A 16,259-nucleotide genomic window follows, 5' to 3' on the forward strand; every position below is an offset into this window, starting at 1 on the left:
ATCGTGTTATTTCTCGCGGGGGACAACTTTCGGTGAAATTTGGTGACTTTTGGAATATGTTTAGACCTCCAAATTAGCGTTTTAAGAACGCAAAGAATCGTAATAATAAGAAACATAGCAGATCCAATAGGCCTTCGCAGCGCTGTCGCTGCTCGGGCCTAATAATAATAAGAAACATAGCAGATCCAATAGGCCTTCGCAGCGCTGTCGCTGCTCGGGCCTAATAAAAGCTGCTTGATTGTTTTAAAGACGCAAAAAGACTTTTTTAACAACCTAATAATGTTAGTTCATGGTTTCAACTACCTGTATTCCAAAAAACAAACAATTTGATCCATCAACATTGACTTTTATCCAGCAGCAAAACATTAAAATGGTAATGACAATATCATTTTCTGCTGTAACAAACTCTGTCTATTACGGGTTATTCAATTTAAAATATTATTATTATTCTAAATACTAAAAAAGCTTATTCTGAACATTCATCAAAAAAGATATGCTGAAAGTTTCATGACAAATCTAAGAAAAATTTGTAAAATTTATGTATCTTTTTGTGACAACTTTTCTTATGCAGGAATGGCAATTAGCTAGAAATCTTTGACTTTAAACAACTCTGTTTTGTTTCTGGGTCTTACAGGTTTGTCCAACAATTTCAGCGGAATGTTTAGCTTTTGCCCTCAAGCTCAAAGACCTGTCTTTATTCATCGAGGCAGGGATTCAGATTTTGAGGTGAACACCTCTGGTTCATGAGCCTAAAGCTTATTAACCAGAGTTACACAAGGATCCGTGTCACCGAAGACTAATTTAAAGACCCGGAACAACGCTGCAAGTCCACACAACTGTTCAACACAGGAGAGCTATTGTTCAAAACATTGCTGCCTTTAGCCAGCAACAGCTAAGTTACGCAAACTCAGCTGGCAGGTTAGCAAACAGTTCACAACATTAACTACGCAACAGTCGGTTTGTTTACGTCTAAACAGTTTGTGCTTCAGTAACACCATGGCCTAGTTATCTTTATCTTTTGCGTTAAAGTGATACTGAGATTGGTTAGCCGATAAAAACTTTAAACTTCACAAACTTAAAAATTGCATCAACAACACTTGCAGCCTGTTAGCATTAGCAGCTAGGTAGTTAGCATGCCGCCGGTGTTGCTTTTTTCGGTACGACACCGGCCGGTAGCTTCTGGAAATAACTTACCTAAATTGAGGGAGCCTCCAAGAGTTTTTTGTTTCAACTTTCCTATTTAAATAAACTTTGTCAATATAAGCAACATTGCAACTAATGCTACACACACAATCCGGGGATCTAATTTGTCCGATTCCTCTGGTTATTAGTGGCTCCGAGTTCTTTGCTCTTCTAGTCGGACAGTTGGAGTTGTGTTGATCCTGGTTTGGGACGCCGCAGTATTACGTCATGACGTAGAATGGCCAGTGGCTCCACACCATCTGCAACCCGGCTGACAAAGCGGCTGCACGGGTGGGCGGCGTTTGCACTTCATTTCAAGTGATGTATCAGCTGAAAACTCCGCGCACATTCGGTTGCAAGACCGTCGAACAAGTTGTCTCGATGCCAAGGTTGCGAATGTAATAAATAAAGTCAGTCTGCTGAATATGATGATTTACAGGCTCCGTGTTAACCAGCAAGCTATTTCTATTCATTTTTACGTCGCCATTATAAATTCATGTTTATGACATAATAAACTTAGCTCGCTCTAACAGGCCACCCATAATTTTAAGTGACACCTCCCCGCGTCAGCAAACGCTTTACCCACACTTTAAGAAGGAGACTCCACTCTTGCATCTAGTCACCATCTCTGACCGGGTCATCGGCCGGCTGACTGAAAAGGACCGGGCCCAGACATATTGAGGTTTATGGGCGCAGAGTTGTGACAGAGCTCTGAAATAGACAGACTGGGAAAAACCCTGAGGACTATTGACATCCAGTCATTCTGAAATATCTGGGAAGTTTCTTGGAGAATTTTAACAGTCAGATACTCACTCTAATAATTCAAAATGTGTCTTAAAATTAATCCATCTGAATTACAAAACCTGGGCAAGAAAGATGACAAGAAATTGTATAATCAGTTTTTACTTGTTTTTTTATTGGTATCTCAGTAACATTTAGAAATTTTCACTGATAGGACAAAAAAAAGAAAAACATCTTTCTTAATGTAATTTCTTACAAATAAAAAAATATAAACACAAAATAAAAACAACTTACAATATTTATAAATCACACCTGCGAGTGTGTGTCTTTCTATGTTCATTTATCAGCTCTAAAAGGTTCTTGAGTCACAAGGCCACATCTGAGATGTGGTGAATATTTGAAAGGGTGAGTTGTGCCTCTCGTGCTGGGTAGAAATGCCTGGAGCGAAGCCACAGCCTCCCAAACACCGCTGTGATCAGCAGCAAGACGACTAGCAGGCCTCCGAGGACAAACGTCTCCACTGGAGGGACACCAGTGGAATCTACAATGAACGACAAACAAGAGGATCCATTTTTATTTAAACTATTTTAACATTAAAGGGTTATTTTCAAAGTGATGTTCTGTCAGACAGTTATCAATAGTGCTTTAACAGCTGTGACAGTAGTCACAGAGCACAGAATATGGAGAAAAGTGCAAAAGTCTTCATCCATTCTAGGCTAATGGCTAGCCAAATGAGGGCCAGTTTTGTTTTATTGTTTTTTAGGCTTATAAAACAAGTCTTTTTCAAAACAACACACCAGTGTGAAATAATGCTACATTAACTTATATTAAACCTCTCCACTTTTGCACAACACTGTAAATATGTAAATGTACGTATGTGTCCTGAGCATAAATAAATCCTGTTTATGCTGATGGTGCCGAAGCTGCTGAACGTATCAGTCTGCCTGATCAAAGGCTGACTCAACTCCTGGCAGACTGATACATTAACAGCCTCAGGAGACTGACATTTGCATAATAACACAGACATTGTTCAGTTCAGAAAACAGCAACAAGCTAAACAAATAATGTCACGCCAAAGTGTAGAGGTTTATTATTAGCTAATGTATCATTCTTTCACAGGGGTATGCTGTTTTTGAAAAGAAATTATTTTATAAGCCTAAAAAAAAAAAACAAAGCTTTGTTTGGTTAGCCATTAGCTAAGCCTGGACAAGGATTTCTGCCCTTTTCTTCATACTCTGTGCTCTCTGACTAATTTCTCGGCTGATAAGGTACTAATTATTGATAGCTATTAGACAGATTATCATTTCAAAAATTATTTTGCAGATACACACTCAGATTGGGGTTTTCACTGTCAGTTAGGAGCCGCCTGATTGGTCCATAGGACACTGTGTGGGACAGTGGGATGTCTCTCCGTATTCTCATTAGTCCACCTTCAGCAGAGCAGTTCTGTTGGGGGAAAAAAAATATAAAAAACTATTATAAATGCCTAGGTTACAAGTCTTGTACATTCGAAATAAGGACTTCTTAACGATCAGCTCATATGTCTAAAAAAGTCTTCGGAGGCTGAAGGGTCTATATTAAGCTTTACATTTAGCAGGCCACTTGTCTGAACTGGCCTCTGACGATCACTCTGAGCTATAAGTGTTGGTGAGCTCACTCACGGGCTGACACAGACTCTGGCCGCGGTGGCAGATCTGGACGTTGCAGTGGAGGAAGACGTTGGTGTACGAGCTGCCAACAAACTTGAACATTTGCAGCCTGAACATGGCCTCCGGACCTTCGCCATTCTTCAGCATGCCGAGAGTCTGTTCGTTGGTCAACACGGGACAACTAGTGAGAAAGAAAGACGTCAGGGAGGCCCGCTGGGAGTGAGTTTTTCATTTGGAGCAAAACACTGCCCTTTGGGTCTCAGTTCATCTGATGACTGATAAAGTTAAAAAAAAAATGTAAACAATATCAATGTGATTAAACAGTGTTTTTTTTTCTTGTGTCTTTTGCATTGTGAAATCATTTTTACAGTAGGAAATGCTGCCTGGCTGTCAAAGGCATGCACAGCTGTTGAGCCAATATGAATGAGGCCTCTCAGACAGGAGACACGTGACCCAGCTCGGAGATTTGTTGTCTGGCTGGCTCTCCGGGCAACAAATTCTCCTATTTCAGATTTCAACAGCTCTTTGGTAACAAGACAGCAAGCTGTTTGCAAATGTGGAGCAATTACACTGCAACAGAGAATAACACAAACAAGAAGTAAAACTAACTAACACGAATATATAAACTCTTCAAGAATTCAAATGTTTCAGCTGCAAGAGAGCTGAAGGACACGAGTCAGCTATGAGCATGAATGGTTTGTTTAATTCTTTGAAAGACTGCATATCACCCACCACCTTTAGACTACGATCATCTTATGTTAAGAAATGACACACTTATAGCTGTTTTGGTCAAACCTTGTAAATGGCATTATGTGCGATTTCATGCAATATTGTGAGATCTGTTAGCATTTGGACTACAGTATGTGTCGTGAATAGCTCTCAGCTAGTACTACACTACAGCTTTGGCTCAATATCTGTAAAACTGATAGAGTTATAGCCATTTTTGAGTTGATTAATGTTGATAAAGTGACGGCCATCTTGAGTTGGCGTGACTCCAAAAGTTATAATGTCCATCCAATGATACTTTTCTGAGAGCTTCATTAAAATCTGTCTGTTAAGATACAAGACATTTTGCTAACAGAGAAACAGGGTTGATTGCAACAGTTAATGCCAACGTTTAAAGCAAAAATCTTGCACAATGTGTAGCACTCGGAGAATGTGATGGGGGGTCACGCTCAGCTACTACCATAAACAGCCCAGCTGCAGACCTGTCTCTGATGAAGGTGTACTGAATGTTGCCGTACGGCTCTCTACTCGGTGTAGCCCAGCATCTCTCCAGCCGCAGCCTCAGGTGAGCAGGAGTCTGGGAGAAACACAACATCAGTCTTTCTTCATCCTTTTTCCCCATAAAGGGCTGACTCACAGGAAGTAAACAACAGGTGGAGCGAGCGGTTCTAACCTGGAGCAGAAGTGGGGCAACTTTCATATGACTGTCGAGTCACGGGTGAAGTGTTAGATTTCTAACATTACTTGGAACATTTATCCACACAGCATATTGCTTAAGGTTGGGCAACTACATGGAGTTAAACTCATCCAAAAATAGCTGTCAATACTAAGAATACTTGAAATGCTTTCATCAGAAAGACCTTGAAAAGTTCTGCAAGTTAGACATGACAACTAAATGACAATGTTGTATATAATATGACAATGAGCTGTTGAGCTGTTAATTAATACAAATTGTTCACATAATATCTTAGTATTAATACCAATAAAGTGTAGTAAAATACTTTATATGTGAGTGCAAAGCCAACATTAACACTGTTTTCCTGTTTATAGTATGTTTATTTGAAACTACTTCTGTGTACTTTGTGTTATATTGATCATTCATGTATCAAAATGTTCAGCTCATTCAGGATGAGGGATGACTTTTAATTTTAGTTTTAGTAACTTTTAAACTTTTCGAAGTATTTTACTTTATTTACAAAAAAACAGTGATATTTCTTCAGTTCCTTTGAAAACAATCATCTCTAAAATCTGCTTCAGGATACTTGTTCAATTTTTATCTTCTTGTGCTACTTTTAACTTTTAGCTAATGTTTTACTAATTTTAGCTTTTACCAATGGTTTTGATGATTTTAGCCACTATCTAAGATTTTGATAATTTAAGTATGATTATTTAAATTTGACCTTTTAGCTACAGCTTTGCTGCTTTTCAGCTTTTAGTCACAATTTTCCTAATTAGAACATTTAGCTGTGGTTCTTAGCTAGTTTTAGGATTTAGCTACATTTTGACTATTTTTATATTTTACCTATTGTTTTGCAAGTTTTAGCTTTTACCTATTGTTCTGCTTGTTTGAAGTTTTCCTTGTTCTGATTGATCCAACTTTCGCTCTGCTCGTTTAAACTTCTGTTCTGCTTGTTTGAACTTCAACAACTCAGTTTCAGCGAAGTCTTTTCACAGTAAATGTCAAATCTTCTAGTTTACCATGAAAACTTTCACAAAGACATCGTCATCCAGGGTCAGTGACGGCACAGTGGTCCATCTGTCTTTAAAGGCTTCGTCTTTATACAGCAGCATTGACACTGAGAAATTTCCATCCTCGGTGTTCAAAGTGATGCTTCTGTAGGACAATTAGGTTCAAAATAAGACATATGGCGAGGACAAATTAGTTTTACCATTAAATTGTAAAATCAAAAGAAAAGAAAAGCGCTACCTGATGTCCACTCTGATCATGTTTTCGCCGTTGGGTTGTTGGACCATGTAGCTGATGGGGTAGCGGCACACAAATGTTATGTTGATGTAGTTTCTTGTGATAATATCTGAATAGTTGTTGTGTATGGTGTTCATGAACATGATGTGCGTATCATCTGAGACCTACAGAGAGAGATCAAAGGTCAGCGGTGGGGTCAGCTAAAATGAAGTCTCATCAAGCTTAAACTAAAGGCCCAGTCCTCCTTTAAGGAATGAGAAATGACAGAATTATAGTCATTTTCATGTCATGCAATACTGAGATCTCACAGGATCTCTTAATGCTCAGAGAATGTGCTGAGGATGACTCTCTGCTACCACCACACTAAATTTAACTCCGTGCTTGAGTTTTACTAAAATCCTGCCAGTGGCTTATGAGATATTTTGTTAACAGACAAAAAGGGTTGACTGCTAATGCCAAAGTCTTAAGCAAAGTTGTTGCAATTGAAGAATGCCTGGTGAATGACTCTCAGTTACTACCACACCAAAGTTTAGCTCAATATCTCTAATTCTGACTGAGTTAGAGCCATTTTTATCTTGGCTAATGTTGATTGGCTCAAGCGGCCATCTTAAATTGGCTTGACTGCAAAACCTAATCAGTTGTGGATGTACATCCAGTGATTACTTCCTGAGAGTTTCATTAAAATCGGCCCACTGGTTCGTGAGATATTTAGCTAACGCTACAAACAAACACACAGACACGGGTAAAAGCATTATCGCCTTTTCATCTTTGTCAGTGGGCGAAAATGAGAGTAAATCTCTCATTTACACTTCGTCCGACTCTTTCATGCTGTGATGTGTTCATGTAATTTCAGCACCACTCAATTCCAAATTGAAATACTTCACATTTTATGCTTTTAAACATTAAAATCACATTATGACTGGGTGAAAAGGCCTCACTGGCAAGCATCAGAACCCCTCTGACACTTCTGCTTAGCACCTGATTATTCAAAGGTTCGGTACAGAAATATCACTGGAACACAAGCAGGCATCGGCATCATATTTCAACACAGCATGTGACCCTTCAAACCTCAACCTTCTGTCGCATCTTTTTGGATGACGATATTTAGAAAAGTCTCCGGTCGAAGTAAAAGCAAGACTGACCGCTGTGGCATTCTTCTTCATTAGCAATACACGCAGAGTCCAGAGCAGACGTACTTTTGTCAGCTGCTACACAGAAACCTTGTAAAACGCAGAGGTGGTGTTTGGGAGATTTTCCTTTTCCCTCCTCTGATGAAACCCGGGTTTAACCTTTTGCTTCGTTTACGAGAAAAACCTCCAAACATTCCGAAAAAGCGCTTAAGGACACTTGTGCGGTGAAGGAGGGATTTAAAGCTCTTCAAAGTTCATGAGAGCTGCTGGATTAAAATGATCAGGCGGCCTAGTTAGCCAATAATTTATGACCTTGTCATTCAGCAGACTTCATCAAATCATCAGGATTTCCATGGAAATTAGTTTTGTGCCTTTTGGTTGTTTTTTTGTTTTTTGTTTTTGTCCATCTGATAATACACTCAATATGAGCAATCAGCACTCAGATAAACACAGAGATCTGATTTAGATTTTTGCTGAAATTCTACACTTAAAAAATAATGAAAGGCACAGAAATCCTTGTAGGAACGCAGCCTTTCACAGCAGAGTTTCAGACTGAGATCATCTTATGTTGAGAAATGATGGAGTTGTAGCTGTTTTGGTCAAACCTTGAAAAAAAAAAAAAAAAAGGTATGTGTGATCACGCAATGGGTGGCACTTGGAGTATGTGTTGTGAATCACTCATCTCCAAACACATAATTCTTGCACAATTTCTGTAAAATCGACTGAATTACAGCCATTTTTGTGTTTTATAAGCGGAGTTGGCTGTGGCAGCCATTTAAAATGGGGCTGGTTTCAAAGGTTATTCAACTGTATCTGTACAACCAATGATTATTTCCTGAATGTTTCATTAAAATCCATCCAGTGGTTCATAAGGTATTTTGCTAACAGACAGGCAGAGCTGACTCCAAGGAGTTAATGGCAAAATATTAAACAATGATCTTGTGCAATCTATTAGCGCTCAGGTCATGTACTGGGATCAGTTTCAGCTACAACCACACCAATTCTTTCGCTCAACATCTGTAAAAAAAATGACAGTTGTGACCATTTTTTGTGGTTTTTAAGGTGAGTTGGCTTTTGCGGCCATCTTGAACAATGTTGACTCCATAATGTAATCAGTCGTAGATGTTCATCCAATGATTAGTTCCTGCAAGTTTCATTAAAATACACTCAGTGGTTCAAGAGATATTTTGCTAACAGACACAGACAGGCAAACAATTTATCATCTGTCTTCACATTTGGAGGCAGATGGTAACAACAAACAACCACAAGTGGCTTTTATAGATGCTTAATAGATCCTTACTGGATGGGAAAAAGTCCCACAACAAAGGTAGCAATCGTAAATTGCTAATTTATTATGGCAGGGATTTTATGTTCCCATCAAGTAGGATAACAAGAGCAGTTAAAGCTGTCTGGATCTGTTCTAAATGTCTGAGTTCACGTGCAACAATTGATTTATTAGTTAGTTCTGCAGACAGAACACTCAAAGAGAACAATTAGAAGAAAACCAAACATCCTACCACTGTGGTCCCACAGTCGGAAAGATTTGTTCTGATGCTGAAAACGTAGCTGTCGTCAACTTCAACTCCACGGCACTCTGGATCATTTAAATGCAAATCCCCAACCTAGGAGGCAAACGCAGTGAGAGCAAATGTGAAAAAAATATCAAGCAAAATACTACCACAATTCCAAAAAAGTTGGAGCTTTGTGGAAAACGTGACGAAAACCAGAAAGCAATAATCCGCAAATCTCACAAATTTATATATTATTCACAATGACACGGTAAACAAACCAAATGTTTAAACTAAAAAAATGCACCATTCTTTTGAAAATATAAGTTAACTTTTAGTTTGACGGCAGCAACACATCTAAAAAACAGTGAGACGGGAGCAACAAAAGGTTTTAAAAGAAAGTGCTACAAATGAGAAATAAGATGAAGGAGCAATTTGAAAGTAATCAGGTTAATTAAACAGGTCAGTAAGAAGATGGGTAAAAAAAAAACATTTTAGAGAGACTGAATCTCTAAGAAATAAAGATGGGCAGAGGTTCACCAGACTAAAAATAGTGGAACAATTTCAAAATAATGTTCCTCAACAGAAGATTGTGAAGACTTTGAATATCCCATCATCTACTGATCATAATATCATCAACAGATTTCACGAATCTGTAGAAATCTCTGAGCTCAAAGGACTGAAAGTCAACATTAGATGTCTGTGATCTCGGGGCCCTCAGGGGCCACTGCATTAAAACCAGGTCTGATTCTGTTCTGGACATCACTGCATGGACTCAGGAACACTTCCACAGATCATTGTCTGTAAACACAGTTCACTGTACCATCCACTAATGCTGCTTAAAGCTCTATCAGGCAAAGAAGAAGCCAGATGTGAACACCATCCAGAAACACTGCTGTCTTCTCTGGACCAAAGCTCATTTAAGATGGACTGAGGGACAGACCAGCCTGTGATCAGTGCTCAGTTAAAAAGCCTGCCTCTCTGATGGTATGGAGGTCCATTTGTGACTCTGGCATGAGCACCTTACACATCTGGAACAGCACATCATCAACGCAAAACAGTTCCACACAAAATATGCTCTCATCTAGCATAAAATCTGAAATAAAAAATTTAAGACGCTTTGCAACATGGTTCTGTCATTTTTTTTTTAGATGTGTTGCTGCTATAAAGTTCAAAATGTTCTTATTTTTCCATTAAAATGTGGAATTTCTTAGTTTGAACATTTGATTTGTTTATTGTGTTCCACTGTGAATAAATCTGTGCATTCTGTTTTTATTTACATTTTTAAAAATGTCCCAACCTTTTTGGAAATGGGGGTTGTGCTCCAAACATTTGGTATCACGAGTCTGCAAATTCTACTTCAGGGAAAGTTCATAAAGACTTACATAAACTGGAGGCACTTTGTTGAGGAAAAAACCACTCGGAATTACAACTTCCATGTGGTCGTTGGTACAAATGACAGTTTCATTGAGCTCTAATGGAAAAGAAAGAAGAACTTTCACTTTGGATAAGGTAGAAAAAAAGTTATTTTTTTGCACAAACATGAGCAGCATTTGTCTTTTTTTACTAGTCCCTTCAGACAGAACATCTGTATGTTACAGTTTAATTTGTACATAAACACAACAATGCAAATAAATAGTCAACAATAAGACACAATTTAGTATATTAATCAAAGTGCCATAATATTAGTACTTTCTTTAAACTTCTTCCATTTCATTGATCGCTATTTAATGAAAACATACAAATTTGTTTTGAACTGCAGAGTTCACATGATGTGTAAATTTTTACACATAAAAATAGATAAAATTTAGTCATTTAAAGTGATTTATATCTTTCTTCAGTGATGATCACACAGCTTTTGTTAAGAAAGTTAGAACAGAAATAATATAAAATGATTTTATGACAGTGAATTTCTGCAGACAGGAAAACCAACGTGAGTCAGAATGAATGTCAGGTTTTGTGACACAACAATATGTTTGACCTTTGACCTTTGTCGCGAGGTGTGTATGCTCACCCTCCTCAGACTCCAGAGAGGCGGCTGAGGTGGCCGCCATCACGCCGAACAGAAACCAGGCGAAAACCACACGAGCGGGCGACATCTTCCAAGCCTTCTTCCGCCGGATCCTCCGGGATCGACCACTCCGCTGCCTTCTTGGCCTTTTCCCTGAGAACCCTGAATCTTCGCCGTCACCAGGTCCCGTTACCACCCCTCTGCTGCTCCAACCCACGAAGCACAGCTCGAACGAACCGGGAGCCTCCCTCCGGCCTTAAAACGTCAGCTTGAATGATGCCCCCGGACAACAATAAGATTCCACACATGAATAGAGGGGACCGAGGGGAATCCAAGGTAACGAGGAGGAGACCGCCTACTCAGGCCATGTCCTTTTAGTAAACACCTTACAACCATTTCCTACCACCGGGAGCAACAAGATGTCTGGTAACCATGTAAAGAGAAACAGCAGCGCGGGGCCAATGCTCTGCGGTCTACGTCTTTTGTCTGTACACTTTAAAATTTTTTACTGTTGCAGGAATCCCAGTCAGCCACGAACAAAGCAGCTCATTACAGGTCAAGGGCTATTCAGTGACAATGCAAAGGACCGGTTTGTATGTGTGTGGTTGAACAGACCATAAAATATAGCTGCTATGTACGACCGCAAGACAAAACCCACTGGTCAGGCCGCACATAATACATCGGCCGCAGAGCTAAACAATTTGCAAGAGCCAATAAAAAAAAGAAAGAGGAGAAAACTGATTTTTCCTTACCTTTTATGAGTGTTATTTACAAGATTACTTTCCAAGATGCTGAATCTTGTTTATTTTATCCCGAGACATGCCTATTATTGTTTTACCAGGCAAACAGTTTAAAGACAAATGTCTGGTTGCTTTAATCTCTTATTCCTGCTTCACTTGTAAAACAGTAAAAGAAAAAAAACAAGTTTAGGTTCCAAGAAAATAACAATTGAGATCTTCCTTTCTGTTTTTGTTTAAATGAAACGAATCAGAAAAAATAGCATTTTCTGTAAAAATGAAGTGTGAGTGACTGAATGACTGCTGAGGAAGGAAGGACAGAAGCTTAGCAGTGGTCGGGTCACGGAGGCAACAAGTTCAGGAGTGAAAGACAGACAGCCCTCTCCAGCTCCAAGGTGTTCCCAGGCCAGAGAAGATACACGATCCCTCCAGGGAGGTCTGGGTCTGCCCTGGAAAATCTCCAAAGAGAGGCATCCAGGCATCCAACCCAGATGCCTGGGTTCAGATCCAGGAGTCCGTTCTTCTCTATCACATTCTTCCAGATAATGCTGTCGTTTGACACTGTTATCTGGAAAAACACAGAGGAGAACAACAGAATCCTCAGATCCCCTGCCCTCCTTCCAAGACAGCATCCAGAGCTTCCGAGAAGGCCGAGTAACTGGAACTGGAATAATTAATTAGTTTTTAAAAACTAAGTGAAAGCATAAGGAGGCAAAAAAGGCAAAATGATGCAAACGGAGACATTAAAAAAAACCCTAAAAAGACACATAGAGAGAGAATAAAACACTAAAAGGATGCACAGAGACAACATATAGACACAAAAACCAAGCATAAGGACACATAAGAAGGGCATATAGAGGGGCATAAAAATAATATTTGGAAGCATGCAGAGACATAAAAATATTTTAAAAAGTATAAAAAGACAAAGGAAACATAAAAAGACAAAAAAGAAGCCAGAGTAGACAAAAAATGCAAAAGAGTAAAATTTAACACAAAAGGAGATATAAAAAGACAAAGAGGACATAGAAGGAGACTAAAGGAATGCATAAGGAGAAATACAATGACAAAAAGGAAGCATAGGAAGACATAATAAGACAAAATGAATGCACAAGTAAAAAAATGCATAAAAGAAATAATTCCTTGTGAAAATTTAGCAATAAACAACAAAAACACAAAGAGCTGGTCAATACAGAGTGACAGACTTTTATTTCCTGAATGTTGTGAGATCACCTCAAAGAGATTACAGTGTTTAAATCCCATTTTCACATGTTTAGCCACACAGTGAAGTTGTATATTAATGTACAACCTTATATCAGATAAACAACAACACTGTACAGTCAAACGTGCTGAAACAACATCAACAAGAACTACATCTGAACCAAAAGCTTTCAACTTTGACTTATAATACATTTAGGAAACATCTTCTTAAATGTTGTCAGTGATTAAATAAAAATATTATTTTTTTTAGGAAATGCATTTTGCTTTAAAAAAACCCCGGAATGTGCAAAATCAGATCACTTCTATCCCCACTGTCCACAAGTTTTTTTTGTCCTCTTTGTCTTCAGCTGCCGTCCCTGTAGGAGCAGAATCACTCCAGAGGTTCGGTGTCGTCAGTAAACAGATCAGCCAGGTCGGCGACGGTCAGTACGGCAGCCTCAGAGTGCTTCATCGTTGTGCTGCTGTGACTGCAAAAGAAAGGGACGACGCCTGTTAGCATTTCCTGTAGCCTTCTGTTAAAATTAGATCAGAAATAGAGTTTAATCAAAGCAAACCTCTTTTCTGCTGTCTTCAGCATCGCTTGCATTCTCTCTTCGATTGTAGATTTGATGAGGAATCTGTGTACAAACGTCGGCCTGGTGGGCACAGGGAACTCAAATCAAACTGCACGTCCAGCTGCATCTCACGCTAAACATTAGCAACAACTGCAGCGTCGACTGTCTGTTTGTAAAATATCTCGTGAACCACTGGAAGGATTAAAATGAACCTCTCATAAAGTAATCACTGGATGTACATCTACAGCTGATTAACTTTTAGAGTAAACCCAATTTAAGATGGCCACCACAGCTAACTGACCTTAGCAAACACAAAAATCTATATAACTCTGTCAATTTTATAGATATTGAGCTGAAATTTGTTGTGGTTGCAGCTGAGAGTCATCCTTAACTTAGACTCTGAGCACCGACTGATCACACAAGATCTGCACTTAAAACTTTGCCTTTAACTATTGGGAGTCGACTCTTTCTGTCTGTTAGCAAAATATCTCATGAAGACTGGGACAGGATGTAATGAAATGTTTAGAATGTCATTATTGGATGTGCATCTTCAACTCATTAGGTTCTTAAGTCAAATCAATTCAAGATGGTGACCAGAGGCAACAGTCCTTGGGGAACATGAATATAGATATAACTGTTAGAGTTTCAAATATTGAGCAAAGATTTGGTGTGGTAGTAGCTGAGTGTCACCCCAAACATATTATCAGAGCCCAACACATTGTGTGAGTTCTTTGCTTAAAGCTTTGACTTTACCTGTTGGTGTCAACTCTGTCTGTTAGCAAAGTATCTCATAAATCACTTGATGGAACTTAATGAAAGTCTCAGAAAGTAGTCATTGGACGTACATTTACAACTGATTAACTTTTGGAGTCAACCCAATCAAAGATCAGTGTTGTTATCAGTTATCTGTCAGCATTACATCTCTGTTACATTTTTGTTCTTTCTTCACAAATATGTATAGGTCTGTATGAGATTTTTATGGTATGATAATATCATGGTTTTAAGGTTCAACAGTATTTAAACAAAATGATAAAAACAGGATTTAGTTATCTATATTTTAAAAAGTTGAAAAAAATAACTTTTGTTTCATTTCCTGTTTTGAATGCAGTGGCCTCTGAGGGCCCGAAGATCACGACTATCCAATACTGACTTTCAGTCTTGTCCTTGGAGCTCATAGATTTCTCCAGATTCTTGAAATTGTTTGATGATATTATGAACTTCAGATCATGGGATATTCAAAGTCTTCCAAATTTTGTTGTTGAAAAACCTTATTTCAATTTTTTTCCACTAGTTTTAGGTGCAATTTTTCACAAACTGGTGAACCTCTGCCCTTCAGCCTCTCTAAAATGTTCTTTTCATACCCGCTCCTTTTTATTGCCAGTAACATATAAATTGATGAGTTTGTACTTTTTCGTAATAGAAGCTGCAACTTACTTGGTTTGGCCGATCCGATGGACTCGGCCTATTGCCTGGAGCTCATGAGCCGGGTTGAGGATCGGTTCAACCAGCAACACGTGCGTAGCTTCGATGATATTCAGCCCGTTAGAGCCCGTGTGGAGAGGAAGGAGAAGGATGTTGATCTTCTCTTCGTACTTGAAAGAACTAAGATTTTCCTAAAAACAAAAAAAACCCACCAGTCAGTTAAACAAACACCATAATCACAGCTAGATCAACACAGTCACATTGTGACATTTTTATTCGAGGCAGCATGAGAAGCCAAACCTGAAATTTGTGAATTCCATTGATTTGTGAAAAGTCCATGTTATTGTCGAACAAGGCCTTAGCAATGATGTCCAACACACTCTGCCACTGTTCAGAAAAGACAAGGAAATCAGACACAAACTCATTAAAGTAAGTCAAGGGTTGGGCGATAACAACCTGGCGATATACTCATCTTTGTATCTTTAAACATTTCTGTTTGTTTTGTTACCTCCGACAAGGAGGTTATGTCTTCAGTAGTGTTGTTTGGTTTGTTTAACTGTTAGCATGATTACTTAAAACTAATGAACAGGTTTTGATGACATTTTCAGGAAATATTAGAATTGTTACAAGAAACAATTGATTAAATTTTGGCCTTGGTGGAGGTTTGCTCTCTCTGTTTTGTTTTGGTTTTGAAGGAGAAGGGCAGTCTGGGTAATCCCCATTCTTAGTAATATTGTGTCAGCTGCTTATGGTCAAAAGTTACTGATTTAGGATTACTTTGGTTTGAACCAAAAAACATTTGACAAGAAATATACCAGATCTGTGAAACTAGCTCTGGGCTGATATTAGGAGCTACAGAAAGATTTTAATCCTAAGGTTGGGTGGTTAACATTTCAAATGATGCTCTTTTGTATATTTTTGAAAGCTGGAACCTGCAGGATAAAGTCTTTAAATCACTTGATGAGTGGGATTGTGTTGTGGGGCGAGAACACACGGAGGAGGAGGTTGAGAGGAGAAAAAGGCTCACCACAGATAATTATTGTTACCTCAGTTAGGAATCTTAACCAGCTGTGGCTTCATTGTTTGGGACAAAACCTTAATGCAAGAATACCAGTGAATAAGAATCGATTCAGATGCCTCACAAAAATTTTCTGCATCACAGCGCAGGATTGTTTTCTCTGCTCCTTACAAAACTCGTGGGCTATTTTATTATATTTGAGTTTTGTTTATTAACTGCCTTCTACATTATTCGATCGAAAAGCGCATCCTAACCACATTGTAAAGCTGTTTTTTTAAATAATATTTATATACAGGTGCTGGTCATAAAATTAGAATATCATGAAAAAGTAGATTGATTTCAGTAATTCCATTTAAAAAGTGAAACTTGTATATTATATTCATACATTACATACAAACTCATATATTTCAAATGTTTATTTCGTTTAATTTTGATGATT

At 38.5% G+C, this 16,259-nt stretch overlaps 3 protein-coding genes across 5 annotated transcripts in view; all 3 read right to left on the bottom strand.

The window, feature by feature from the left end:
• fbxo30a (F-box protein 30a) overlaps nt 1-1,395 on the bottom strand; it is a 9,630-nt gene extending 8,235 nt beyond the window's left edge. For both annotated transcript variants that reach the window (XM_017421586.3, XM_017421587.3), the window contains exon 1: nt 1,195-1,395. The gene's annotated coding sequence lies outside the window, so the exon portion shown is untranslated. The remainder of the gene's footprint in view (nt 1-1,194) is intronic.
• Nucleotides 1,396-2,077: 682 nt separating this feature from the next.
• On the bottom strand, nt 2,078-12,383 carry si:dkeyp-110a12.4 (pancreatic secretory granule membrane major glycoprotein GP2). 2 transcript variants are annotated; one of them, XM_017421506.3, is made up of 10 exons: nt 11,624-12,383; nt 10,875-11,139; nt 10,246-10,334; nt 8,870-8,974; nt 6,226-6,386; nt 5,997-6,132; nt 4,781-4,875; nt 3,585-3,753; nt 3,255-3,369; nt 2,078-2,464 (listed from the first exon to the last, which is right to left on the bottom strand). In XM_017421506.3, the coding sequence occupies exons 2-10, from the start codon at nt 10,957-10,959 to the stop codon at nt 2,289-2,291; spliced, it is 1,131 nt and encodes a 376-aa protein (XP_017276995.1). In that variant the 5' UTR covers nt 10,960-11,139; nt 11,624-12,383; the 3' UTR covers nt 2,078-2,288. The 2 variants fall into 2 exon arrangements, with proteins under 2 accessions (XP_017276995.1, XP_037833829.1); XM_037977901.1 differs by having other exon boundaries at nt 10,875-12,383.
• A 391-nt stretch (nt 12,384-12,774) lies between these two features.
• The window catches only part of shprh (SNF2 histone linker PHD RING helicase), a 29,438-nt gene continuing 25,953 nt past the window's right edge, over nt 12,775-16,259 (bottom strand). Inside the window, exons 27-30 of the mRNA XM_017421569.3 lie at nt 15,103-15,189; nt 14,815-14,993; nt 13,381-13,461; nt 12,775-13,293 (exon numbers count right to left, since the gene is read on the bottom strand). Coding sequence (XP_017277058.1) covers nt 13,197-13,293; nt 13,381-13,461; nt 14,815-14,993; nt 15,103-15,189 — 444 coding nt within the window. The 3' untranslated portion in view covers nt 12,775-13,196. The remainder of the gene's footprint in view (nt 13,294-13,380; nt 13,462-14,814; nt 14,994-15,102; nt 15,190-16,259) is intronic.

Source organism: Kryptolebias marmoratus, linkage group LG10 (genome assembly GCF_001649575.2).
Source record: "Kryptolebias marmoratus isolate JLee-2015 linkage group LG10, ASM164957v2, whole genome shotgun sequence".
NCBI lineage: Eukaryota > Metazoa > Chordata > Actinopteri > Cyprinodontiformes > Rivulidae > Kryptolebias > Kryptolebias marmoratus.